The 13,243-nt window shown below is 42.8% G+C and overlaps 1 protein-coding gene across 1 annotated transcript in view; it reads right to left on the minus strand.

Moving 5' to 3' along the window:
• The window catches only part of LOC143975839 (transmembrane channel-like protein 1), a 123,028-nt gene that overhangs the window by 44,319 nt on the left and 65,466 nt on the right, over nt 1-13,243 (minus strand). Inside the window, exon 13 of the mRNA XM_077478403.1 lies at nt 3,866-3,933. Within this exon, the coding sequence (XP_077334529.1) occupies nt 3,866-3,933 (68 nt within the window). The remainder of the gene's footprint in view (nt 1-3,865; nt 3,934-13,243) is intronic.

Raw genomic sequence — 13,243 nt, forward strand, 5'->3', positions numbered from 1 at the left:
TCCCACCATATGTGAAGCATGGTCCCTTTTGCCTTCTTACATCTCCAGCATGTATCTGGGATGGATGGGGAGAATTTATGTAGAAGGGATGGGGTTCTGTAGCAGCGCGTCTCAATTTTATAGCAGTTTTCCTAGGTGGCAACGTTAAGAGATCCCTTATGAACATATTCATTGATGAGGTCCCAATCAGCATCAGTGAGGGAGATCTGGAGATCAGACTCCCAAGCTAAACGTGCTGAATCTGGGGTACTATGCAATAAATTTTTACTCCCACTGACATTGGGGCATTTTCTACTTCCACTGGCCACTCCAACCCCCCCTAAAGTTCGAAGGATGGTAAACTAGCAAACTAGCCCTTTGTTTAGAAAGTTTGGAGACCCCTGATTTAGCCAGCTGGATAAACTAGGAGAAATATTTAATACTGAATAAATGTAAATGAATTAGGTTCACACTGGTACGACACGACTGTTGTACGACTGTCGACTTTACCCTGGTCCTACTTCCATCCTTCCTTAAATGAACAGGATACGATTTTGCTGTGACTTTGAGATAGTCCAACTTGTCCTTTGACCAATCAAAACAATCCCAAACAATCCCAGAGTGAGATAAATTCCTGCTGCTGTAATCACCATGTCAGAATGCCACTAGTCAGATGGTTAGGACAAGGATCTGACTTTGATCCGACTTCAATAAAATTGAATGGGCTGAAAACAGACCAAAGTCAGACCAAAGTAGTGCAGGAACCTTTTTCAAAGTCTGACCGACTTGTGTCAGACAAGTTAAGACGGCTCTCAAAAGGGAACCATTGATTCATGCATGTCATGCGACATGTACTCCCAAAGTCGGAGGCTTGGAGCGTATGTCGCAGTGTGAACCCGGGCCTTAGCAAACTAATAAACTTATCCTACATATTTACCTAGCCTCGCATAATTAGAACTTCTTTAGTTCTCACATAATTAGAATCAATTAAAATGCTCATCTCTCAATTAATTAATCCACAAAATGTAATCCATAAACTTAAAATGTACTTAACTATTTAACAATCTAAGGACAGCTACAGAGCAGCATATCTGCCCATCATCTCTAACACTAAACATGAAACTTCTCTAAAGTCACAATCAAATTTTCCAACAAGTCAGAAAATGTTCACAAGTGATACCAAGGGCTTCTGATATCAGAAACACTGGCTATCATTTCATAGGGGTATCTCTAAATGTACTAGTCCTTGCCCTTGCTATCCATTAGACCCCCATATCAGGAATAAGATTGTGCTTTTTATGGCCTGGCTTTTGACAATCTGGCAAAATATTGGACATGAAAGGGGTGATTTTGACCAGATCTGATTTTTGCAATTCAGATATGTTTGTTTATTTGGATACTTTTGGAATATGCGTCTTAAAGATAATTGTACTTGTAACCATATTCAATAAATCAGCAAAATCACCATTACAGGCAAGGGGGTAAAGCATAACATTATGAGATGACTCTTACATCCATAGCTCAGCTCCCTTTCTACTCAAAAGCAGAGCAGAGAAGACTGGACATGGTTGATTTTAAAGTCTATCTTTTTTTTTAAATAATAAAAATGTTATAGAATTGCACAGAATGGCCACAAGCCTCCTCTTCTAGCTCCCCCTGCCAGCATTCTTGCATCCTCCTTTTCTCAGTGTGCCACCAAAGGAAGCCACTTCCTATGGTCGCACACCTGTGGATTTGATCCTAAGCCACGCTGCCTGTGCCCATAGAGACAGTCAACTCAGCCCCACTCCCCACTCCATCATCATAGAATTTGACTGGCAGCAGCTGGCTTCCGCTGCCTCAGCAAAGTCTGTGAGTGTATACTGGAACATTTTTCATCCTAATGCAGGGAATGCATTAAGGTAAAAAATGTGTAGGCTTTAGAAGCACTTTAAACTGGTTATAAACCCTTTTTGGTGACTTTTACCTATAGGTAAGCCTAGAATAAGGCTTACCCATAGGTAGTGGAAATATCTCCTAAACGTGCCCGGTTTAGGAGATATTTCACTTCTAGTGCACCAATGTCGTCATCAGCGCATGAGCTGTGAAGAAACAGACCACTGTCGTTATCGGCGCATGTGCTGTGAAGAAGCGGACCACCATGCCGTTTCTTCACCCAACGTGTGCTGTGACTGACGGCTCCCCTCCCAGTTGCAGAGCCAAAGTCCATGTCCCCAGAAAGAAGAGGCATGAAGATTGACGTGGCCTGCTCAGGGGATAGCGCAGGCTTTGTTTGCAGGCAAGTGTCATATAAGGGGCTAGTATGCGATGCATACTAACTAGCTCATTATGCTTTTCATTTGCAGGCCTTGCAGGGAGAAAAAGAGGAAGTAAAAACCATCTGGGTTTACTTCCTCTTTAACCGCTTGCCCTCCAGTGCACAACGATATATGTCGGCAGAATGGCACGGCTGTGTAAATGGGCGTACCCATACGTCCCCTTTAAATCACGGGCATGCGTGCTCCGCCGGAGTGTACCTGTGGGTCCTGCGGACTCGATGTCCACCGGTGGCCCACAATCCTGACACGGAGAGGCAGAATGGGGAGATGTAAACAGGGCATGTGATTGGGAGCAGTGATCTCTGTCATGTTCTAGTGAGCCCTTCCCCCCTACAGTTAGAACACCCTGAGGGAACACATTGAATACATTTAACCCCTTGATCGCTCCCTAGTGTTTAACCCCTTGCCTGCCAGTGACATTTACAGAGTAATCAGTGCACTGATCATTATATAAATGTCAATGGTCCCAAAATAGTGTCAAAAGTGTCCAATCTGTCTGCTGCAATGTCGCAGTCATGATAAAAATCGCAGATCATCGCCATTACTAATAAAAAAATGAATAATAAAAATGACATAAATATATCACCTATTTTGGAGACGTTATAACTTGCGCAAACCAATCAATATACGCTTATTGCATGTTTTTTTTACCAAAAATATGTAGAAGAATACATATCGGCCTAAACTGAGGAAACAATTCATTTTTTTATATATTTTTGGGGGATATTTATTATAGCAAAAAGTAAAAAATATAGTTTTTTTTTTCAGAATTATCACTCTTTTTGTTTATAGTGCAAATACTATCAAAAGAAAGTTCTATTTGTGGGAAAAAAAAGACGTCAGTTTCAGTTAAAGTGACACAGTGCCATATCTCAAAAATGCTCTGGTCAGGAAGGGGGTAAATCCTTTTAGGGCTGAAGTGGTTAAATACAAGTGTCTGTGAGTTAAAGCGGTCCCCAATTTTTTTTGTTTATACTCCTGTAAGGCAAATAGCATAATGAGCTAGTATGCACCGCATACTAGCTCATTATGAAATACTTACCTTAGAACGAGGCTTCTGGGTATCGCGGCTCCAGCGCTGTGAGTGGCTGGAGCCGCGATGTTGTTACTCCCACGCATGCATGTGGGAGACTTCTTTCCGGCAAAGTCCGGAGTCTGCCGGGCTTACAGCCGAGAATCCCCTGTGCGCATGCGCCGCTGAGGTCAGCGGCTCATTGTGAGGGGAATATTTCCTAAACCGTACAGGTTTAGGAGATATTCTTTTTACCTACAGGTAATCCTTATTATAGGCTTACCTGTAGGTTAAAGTAATAAAATTTACTATACAACCACTTTAACAGAAATATGCAAATAGCATATCAATGGTCAATTACCCTTTTGGCACTGGACTTATTTATCTTAACAGCACAACTGGAAATAGCTGATTTACTGACTTTTTCAGTTATTTATGAGAACGTTAAAAACCTTGGTGTAAGTTTTTTTTTTTTTTTATTTCAAATATCAAAGGAAAACTAAATATTGTGCCACAAACAGTATTCCTAAATCAATGCTTTTTAGGAGGTACTTACCAGATCATCCCCTGGTTGAAAATTAATCCCAACACGTTTCCACTTATATCAAATTCACAATAAGAAGGCTGCAGATATAAAGCAAAATATTTGTAATAAATGTACATATTAGTTGTCACACATTATGTGTATGATTACATATATCTGCTTGGAAACATTGGATATAAAGCAGTGGATGGAGCTCTACATCTGTCTGTGATGGATGGGGGTACTGAGGGTACAGGGACAAAGAATGCCATACAATACACAAGGTATGGTTTGCTTCCTCAGAGGTTGACCAGCACGCTGGCAAACTATCATGAAAACCCAGTCTGGACACAGGTAACTACCATGAACAGCATGCACACTTTAATCTCCCACCACTGCCACCAGATGTCAAGGAAGAAAGCTCACAGCTGTGGAGCAATATCAATGTTTGGTGGAGAAGGAGTGATGAGAGTGTTTACTTTGGGTAGATGGAACGGTTCTATGAAGCAGTTTTCACAGCCTGCAACACCACTAACAACTACAAGAGGTTTAAAAATTAAACTGTAGCTGGCTGGACACGCACAGGCAGATATAAATCTTCCATGCAATCTGAAGCACTCTGAAGTTGGCCATACATGAATTAAAATTTGACGGGTTCGGCAGGGACAAGCCAAATTTTGATCCATGTGTGACCACTGCTGCTCAACAGAAGTTGGTCTATCAATCAACTTTTGTTGAATGGACCTTTTGGAAAAAAGCTTCTTGATCAGCAGCTGCAGCCAATGACTGCAACACTGATCTGTGTATTCTGACAGAGGAGTCCTCCCACTGTCAGAATACAATAGCACAGTGGAGAGGATTTCCTGTACACATGGGCCGAATGCTGGCCGACATCGGCTAGTTCAGTGAGGCACTCGGTCTGACAGAAGGTGGACCAGCGGCCAACAGCACCCGATAAGTGCTCTCCGCCAATAGCGAGGAGTACTGATTGGAGTGTTTTGGCAGGGGGGTCGTCCCCCTGTCAGAACACAATAGCACAGCAGGGGCGATTGCTGCACTAGCGTCAGATCGTTAGTACAGCGGCTTCGACCGGAGCCGACAGTTTTTTGTGTTCAACCTGCTGGGTTGAACGGAAAAAAACAAATAGTGTTTACCAGGCTTTGAGAGATGGAGCATCCAAATATTTACCACACACTTCTGGAATGCCTTGAGCTATCATGCAAACTAGAGTTAATGTGACTTTTCCTACTGACATACACACCCACACATGCCAAACACAGGATTTAAGGTACCTTGCCATCACCTGCACCTTGAAGCTTCTTACTAGCCTCCTGGACACCCATACACACGTACACAGATCCCTGTCTGTCAGATCTCCTAGCTTATACACACTATTCTGCATGCTAACAACAGGCACACAATGATATTTCATACAGCTTAACAAAGAACTTACAGTGCATCCGGAAAGTATTCACAGAGCTTCATTTTTTCCACAATCTTGTTACGCTACAGACTCATTCCAAAATGAATTCAATTCATTATTTTCCTCAAAATTCTACAAACAATACCCCATAATGACAACATGAAAGAAGTTTGTTTAAAAATAAAGAACAAAAAAAATCACATGTACATAAGTATTCACAGCCTTTGCTCAATACTTCGTTGAAGCACCTTTGGAACCAATGACAGCCTCATGAGTATGATCCTACAAGCTTGGCACACCTATTTTTGGACAATTTCCCCCAGTTTTCTTTGCAGGACCTCTCAAGCTCCATCTGGATGGGGAGCATCGGTGCACAGCCATTTTTATATCTCACCAGAGGGATCTGGCTGGGCCATTCAAGGACATTCACAGAGTTGTTCCATAGCCACTCCTTTCTTATCTTGGCTGTGTGCTTAAGGTCGTTTGTCCTTTTGGAAGATGAACCTTTGCCCCAGTCTGAGGTCCAAAGCGCTCTGGAGCCGGTTTTCATCACGGATGTCTCTGTACATTTCTGCATTCATCTTTCCCTTGATCCTGACAAGTTTACCAGTTCCTGCCACTGAAAAACATTCCCACAGTATGATGCTGCAACCATCATGCTTCACTGTAGAGATGGTACTGGCCAGGTGATGAGCAGTGTCTGGTTTCCTCCATGACGCTTCCCATTCAGGACAAAGAGTTCAATCTTTGTTTCATAAGACCAGAGAATTTTGTTTCTCATTCTCTGAGAGTCCTTCACAGTGGCTGAACTACCAGAGTCGCAGCAGCCGCACTTGCGCCTGGGCCCTGGAGTTCCGTCACTGTGGAGAGGCCCACCAGCCCGCTCGCATGTTCTTTGATGTCAGGGACACACCCACATGTTCTCCCATGTCAGGGGCCCGCCTGCATATTCTCCGCTGTCAGGGGGCCCGTCCACATGTTCTCCATCGTCAGGGGCCCGCCCATACGTTCTCCACTGTAAGGGTTGCCCACCCGCCCATTCTTCATTGTCAGGGGCTGTCCCCTCGTTCCGCAGCGAGGGGGTTTGTTCGCCTGCTGGTCACTGAGGAAAGGCTGCCATCTCTGGAAAGGTAAGCCATGTAAGGAGGCATACGCTGGAAGGGAAAGTCAGCTGACACCAATACAGTGAAGGGGGAGGAGCTCTCCCCTCTGCAGGAGATCCCATGACACAGGAGAATCCCTGGAGGCACGGGAATAATGATGAAGGGGAAGGAATCAACTGACAAAGTAAGTGACAAAATAGTCAGTGCGATTAGTTAGGGAGCACACAGAAATTTTCAACAATTTGTCTTACTTAGAATGGGCTCTACAAATGACATGGTAATTTTGCATGCTGTTCAATTGATAGAGGTATGGATGTGAGACAGACTCTAATGCTAGGACTAGGTCCGACGGTCTTCCTGACGGACTTTCGGTGGACTTACAATGGACTTTCTGAATGAACGGACTTGGCCATACACAATCACACCAATGTCCGACAGATTTGACCGTGATGACGTATGACTGGACTAGAATAAGGAAGTTCATGGCCAGTAGCCAATAGCTGCCAAAGCATCGGTTTTCGTCCATCGGACTAGCATACAGACGAACAGATTTTTTGACCAGACTCAAGTCTGTTGGAAAGATTTGAAACATGTTCTAAATCTAAAGTCCGTTTGATTTTTCAACAGCAAAGGTCCGATGAAGCCCACACACGGTTGAATTGTCCAACGGATTCATTCCGTCAGACCTTTGCTGACGAAAAGTCCGGCCGTGTGTGCACGACATAACCCTTGGACAATCATCTCTGGATATTTCATCTTATCTATTGAAGGGTTCTTCAGGTCTCCTGAAGTGGGCATAGGTTATATGAACTAGCCATTCTGATGGCTTGATCGGGGTTAGGATTTGAACTGGATGGACGTATTTCTTTTTTTAACCCTTTTAACTATTAATATCAGCGTATCATTCAGATTGCAGCAAGTTCAAACACTGGATGACTGCTACGGTCAGGCTTCATATAACCTTTTTGTCTTCCCAGGGGCTTCTATATACAACCAAGACATGTCATTATATATCTGTACATAGCTAATAATATCCACTATCGTCCTGTAATCACAATTTTAGAGTTTATTAAATATGAACATTTCCCTCGGTTCGTAAAGAAAATGACAAAAATGTTGAAGACAGTACAAAATCCAGTGTTTACAGATCTCTCCCTCCCTGCTGCTTTTTGAGCAGTCTAAGGCCTGGTTCACACCTATCCATTTTTGGTGCTTTTTGCAGAAAAACGTCCCTGACCCTTTCCAAAAATGCAGCGGCTGAACAAAGCATAGATGTGAATGTGTCCCATAGGAAACCATGTTAAATGAACTGTAGTGCATTTCTGTAAAAAGTAAAAAGCACCAAAAACTGCATAGGTGTTATCCAGGCCTAAGGCTCCATTCACACCTGAGCGTAGCGGTTTACTGGAGTTTTTCGGCATTTTTTTAAACCATTTTTACAGTTTTTTACAAATGTTTTTAAAGCATTTTAGAAGCGTATTAAAGTTTCAGGCATTTTATGAATAGAATATAAAGCACCGGGGGAGGAGAAGGAGTGTAAACTAGGGTTGGAGAGCTGCTGTTTGAGCAGAAAAATTAGTGGCAAAACGCTTGTAAAACGATCAAGTCAGGCATTTCTATTGAAGTCTATGGGGCCAAAAATGCTTGTAATCTACTCAGGTGTGAACAGGGCCCCTTATCTAAAGTCCCAAGCCTACAAGACCAGTCAGAAATTTGTTGGCAGCTAAGTGTTAATTAGGTCTACAGACTTTAAAGGATAAGGTCACCTTTATAAAATTTGCATCTTTTTGCAGGTAAAAAAAAAATTTGCATTTTTTTTTTTTACTAGGTGCCTGGAAAGCATTGCACTCATGATCAGCCGACTGTGGGTGCCATGCAGAACTCCTGCAGACTTCTCAGTGTATCTGTCTGCTCGTACGTCGTATGGCCAGTCAGATACACACTGACAGGAAGAATGAATGAGTGACCACAGCATTCAACAGCGCCATGGTATATCATTGAAACTACAAGCCGACGGCCGCAAAGGCTGTTGGGTCATGTCGTTTCCCATTCACGGGACTGAATGAATGACCCGGCCAAATGTTTTTTTTTTCAAACAGTGAACTTATCCTTTGAGTCAGCCATACATTGATCAATATTTGGCTAGAACAACAGAGACCAAATTTTGATCCATGTGTGGCCACTGTGGATGAACAGAAGTCCACTGTTTGACTTCTGTTCAACTGCCTTTTCGGTTTTTAGCTGCTCAGTCAGCACCACAGGAAATGGGCTGCAGCGCTGATATGTGTATTCTGACAGTGGAGAGTCTCTCCATTGTCAGAATGCAATGATAGAGTGGGGAGAATTCCTCCATTCACATCAATAATGTGAATGGGGGAATCAGTTAAGTTTCTTTCGTTCAACCCTGGTTGATTGAAAAAAAATTACCCTCGAATGGCCAGCTTTTAAAATTCAGAATTGTGAAGAAATGTCTAGTTATTGACCACTGAATTTAAAGAAAGCTGCTTTATCAATTTGCTTCTATATGTTAATATCAGCCCTCAAGTAATACACTGAAAACCCATTTATATTTAATTTGATTTAAAATACAAGGATATGCTTTGTGCTAAACTAATAGTTAGAAAGTATGTGATATAACGAAACAGGAAATAAATCTGGCTCTGCATATAATGGGCTATACAGTATACAGTTGTGCTTATAAGTTTACATACCCTGATGATTTTGGCCAGATAACATTCACACAAGGGGTTGGAATCACTATTAACCACTTCAGCCCCGGACCAATTAACAGCCTAAGGACCAGAGGTCTTTTTACAATTTCGCACTGCACTGCTTTAACTGGTAATTGTGCGGTCATGCAATGTTGTACCCAAACGAAATTTGCGTCCTTTTCTTCCCACAAATAGAGCTTTCTTTTGATGGTATTTGATTGCCTCTGCGATTTTTATTTTTTGCTATATAAATGGAAAAAGACTGAACGTTTTGAGAAAAAAAGATATTTTCTACTTTTTGTTATAAGAAAAATCGAATAAACTAAATTTTAGTCATACATTTAGGGCAAAATGTATTCAGCCACATGTCTTTAGTAAAAAAAATGTCAATAAGCGTATATTTTTTGGTTTGCGCAAAAGTTATATCGTCTACAAACTAGAGTACATTTTCTGGAATTTACACAGCTTTTAATTTATGACTGCCTATCTCATTTCTTGAGGTGCTAAAATGGCAGGGCAGTACAAACTCCCCCCAAATGACCCCATTTTGGAAAGTAGACACCCCAAGGAAATTTCTGAGAGGCATGTTGAGCCCATTGAATATTTTTTTTTTGTCCCAAGTGATTGAATAATGACACAAAAAAAAGTTTACAAAAAGTTGTCACTTAATGATATATTGCTCACACATGCCATAGTTATATGTGGAATTGCACCCCAAAATATATTCTGCTGCTTCTCCTGAGTACGGGGATACCACATATGTGGGACTTTTTGGGAGTCTAGCCGCGTACGGCACCCCGAAAACCAATCACTGCCTTCAGGATTTCTAAGCGTGCAAATATTTGATTTCACTCCTCACTACCTATCACAGTTTCGAAGGCCATAAAATGCCAAAATAACACAAAACCCCCCAAATGACCCCATTTTGCAAAGTAGACACCCCAAGCTATTTACTGAGAGGCATGTTGAGCCCATTGAATTTTTTTTTTTTTGTCCCAAGTGATTGAATAATGACACAAAAAAAAAAAAAGTTTACAAAAAGTTGTCACTAAATAATATATTGCTCACACATGCCATAGTTATATGTGGAATTGCACCCCAAAATATATTCTGCTGCTTCTCCTAAGTACGGGGATACCACATTTGTGGGACTTTTTGGGAGTCTAGCCGCGTACGGCACCCCGAAAACCAATCACTGCCTTCAGGGTTTCTAAGGGTGCAAATTTTTGATTTCACTCCTCACTACCTATCACAGTTTCGAAGGCCATAAAATGCCAAAATAACACAAACCCCCCCCCCCCCCAAATGACCCCATTTTGGAAAGTAGACACCCCAAGCTATTTACTGAGAGGCATGTTGAGTTCATGAAAAATTTTATATTTTGCCACAAGTTGCAGGAATATTACAATTTTTTTTTTTTTTGCACAAAGTTGTCACTAAATGATATATTGCTCACACATGGACATAAGTCAAATTACACCCCAAAATAAATTCTGCTGCTTCTCCCGAGTACGGGGATACCACATGTGGGGGACTTTTTGGGAGCCTAGCCACGTACTGGACCCCGAAAACCAAGCACTGCCTTCCGGATTTGAATACAAAGTGCTACCAAAAAAAACTGTTAGCGATCGCAGGGATCAGGCCTGACTCTGCGATCGCTGTAGTTATGTGTTTAGTGTTTTGTAAGTGAGTGTGATCGATTGATACTGCACTTGGATGGGCTGGGCGGAGGGGCAAAACGCAGGTGCTAGCAGGTATCTGGGCTGATCCCGATAACAATGCGTTTTTTTGGAACCCTAAACTGCTGGGGACACTAGTATAGATCTGATCAGATCAGATATTGATCTGTTCAGATTCTATACCACTACGGGATATGTATGCTTTGCATGTGGGTGTTAGCGGTACTGGCACTAACCTAGCGCTGCCTGGGGCGACGCAGACCCTGACCCTAAAACCTAATTGATATCACCCGCTGGGTGATCAGGGGGTTAAACCTTTATTGGGTAATAAATGGTGGGTGCCCTGATGCTATAAAAAGCAAACTAACTAACCAGAGTCACCCGTAACACTTATACGGTGATCACTGGTGAAAGGGTTAACTAGGGGCAATCAGGGGGTTCAAATTTTTATTAGGTAGTATATGGGGGTCCCTGGCGCTATATAAAAACCTGACGGGGAACCTAAATAACTAACTGGCTAACCAGCGTCACCAGTGACACTTATACGGTGATCGCTGGTGAAAGGGTTAACTAGGGGCAATCAGGTAGTTAAAGCCATTATTGGGTAGTATATGGGGGTACCTAGCACTATAAAAACCTGGCAGTGAACCTAAAAAAATAACTAGCTACCTAGCGACACTAGCGACACTAATGCAGTGATCAGAAAAATGATCGCTTAGTGACACAGGCAAAAGGGGGTGAAAGGGTTAACTAGGGGCAATCAGGGGGTTAAAACCATTATTGGGTAGTATATCGGGGTACCTAGCGCTATAAAAACCTGGCGGGGAACCTAAAAAAATAACTAGCTACCTAGCGACACTAATGCAGCGATCAGAAAAATGATCGCTTAGTGACACTGGCAAAAGGGGGTGAAAGGATTAACTAGGGGCAATCAGGGGGTTAAAACCGTTATTGGGTAGTATATCAGGGTACCTAGCGCTATAAAAACCTGGTGGTGAACCTAAAAAAATAACTAGCTACCTAGCGACACTAGCGACACGAATGCAGTGATCAGAAAAATTGATCGCTTAGTGACACTAGCAAAAGGGGGTGAAAGGTTTAATTAGGGGAAATCAGGGGGTTAAAACCATTATTGGGTAGTATATCGGGGTACCTAGCGCTATAAAAACCTGGCGGTGAACCTAAAAAAATAACTAGCTACCTAGCGACACTAGCAACACTAATGCAGCGATCAGAAAAATGATCGCTTAGTGACACTGGCAAAAGGGGGTGAAAGGGTTAACTCTAAGGGCAATCAGGGGGTTAAATCTTTATTGGGGGGTGGTAGGGGGCTACCCTGGACCTAACACTAACTGCCCTGACAGTTTTTACTTTTACATCTGACACTGAATGCAGTGATCAGTAAATAAATGATCACTGCAATCAGTGACACTGTGACTGGGGGGGAGGGGGGGAGGGGGGGACATCGGGGGGCGATCGGGGGGGTGATCGGTGGGGGTTTGTGTGCCTGTGTGTTATTTAGTGTCAGTGTAGTGTTTGGTGCAGACTTACTGTGTCCTCTCCTCGTAGTCCGGTCAATAAGACCGCCCCGAGGAGAATGACATCACTTCCTCCCTGCCTGTGTATACAATACACAGTGGGAGGAAGCTTCTCATTCGCCAGGAGCGATCGAGAGGGGATGGCTAGAAACCAACGGCCATCCCCTCATCCCAGATCGCTCCTGAAGCGAACCGGACCGCCGCATCCAGCGGGAGGGGGTCCGATCGGACCCCCCACCCGCTGGAAGGCAAGCACGTACATGTACGTGCTTGTGCCTGTACATGCCATTGTGATGACGTACAATGGCATGCGGCGGTCGTTAAGTGGTTAAAGGTAACCATCCTCATCTGTGATCTGTTTGCTTGTAATTAGTGTGTGTGTATAAATGGTCAATGAGTTTCTGAACTCCTAACAGACCCCTGCATCTTTCATCCAGTGCTGCACTGAAGTTTCTGGATTCTGAGTCATGGGAATAGCAAAAGAATTGTCAAAGGATCTGCAGGAAAGGGTAGTTGAACTGTATAAAACAGGAAAGGGATATGAAAATATATTCAAGGAATTGAGAATGCCAATCAGCAGTGTTCAAACTCTAATCAAGAAGTGGAAAATTAGGGGTTCTGTTAAAACCAAACCGCAGCCAGGTAGACCAACTAAAATTTCAGCAACTGCCAGGTAAATTGTTTGGGATGCAAAGAAAAATCCACAAATAACTTCAGATGAAATACAGGGCTCTCTGAAAACATGTGGTGTAGCTGTTTCAAGATGCACAATAAGGAGGCACTTGAAGAAAGATGGAATCCATGGTCGAGTCGCCAGAAGAAAGCCATTACTACACAAATGCCACAAAGTATCCTGCTTACAATACACCAAACAGCACAGAGACAAGCCTCAAAGCTTCTGGCACATTTGGAGTGATGAGACCAAAATTTCGCTTTTTGGCCATAACCATAAATGCT

Source organism: Lithobates pipiens, unplaced genomic scaffold (assembly GCF_037356315.1).
Source record: "Lithobates pipiens isolate NorthernLeopardFrog02 unplaced genomic scaffold, aLitPip1_a1.2 Scaffold_13, whole genome shotgun sequence".
Taxonomy (NCBI): Eukaryota; Metazoa; Chordata; class Amphibia; order Anura; family Ranidae; genus Lithobates; species Lithobates pipiens.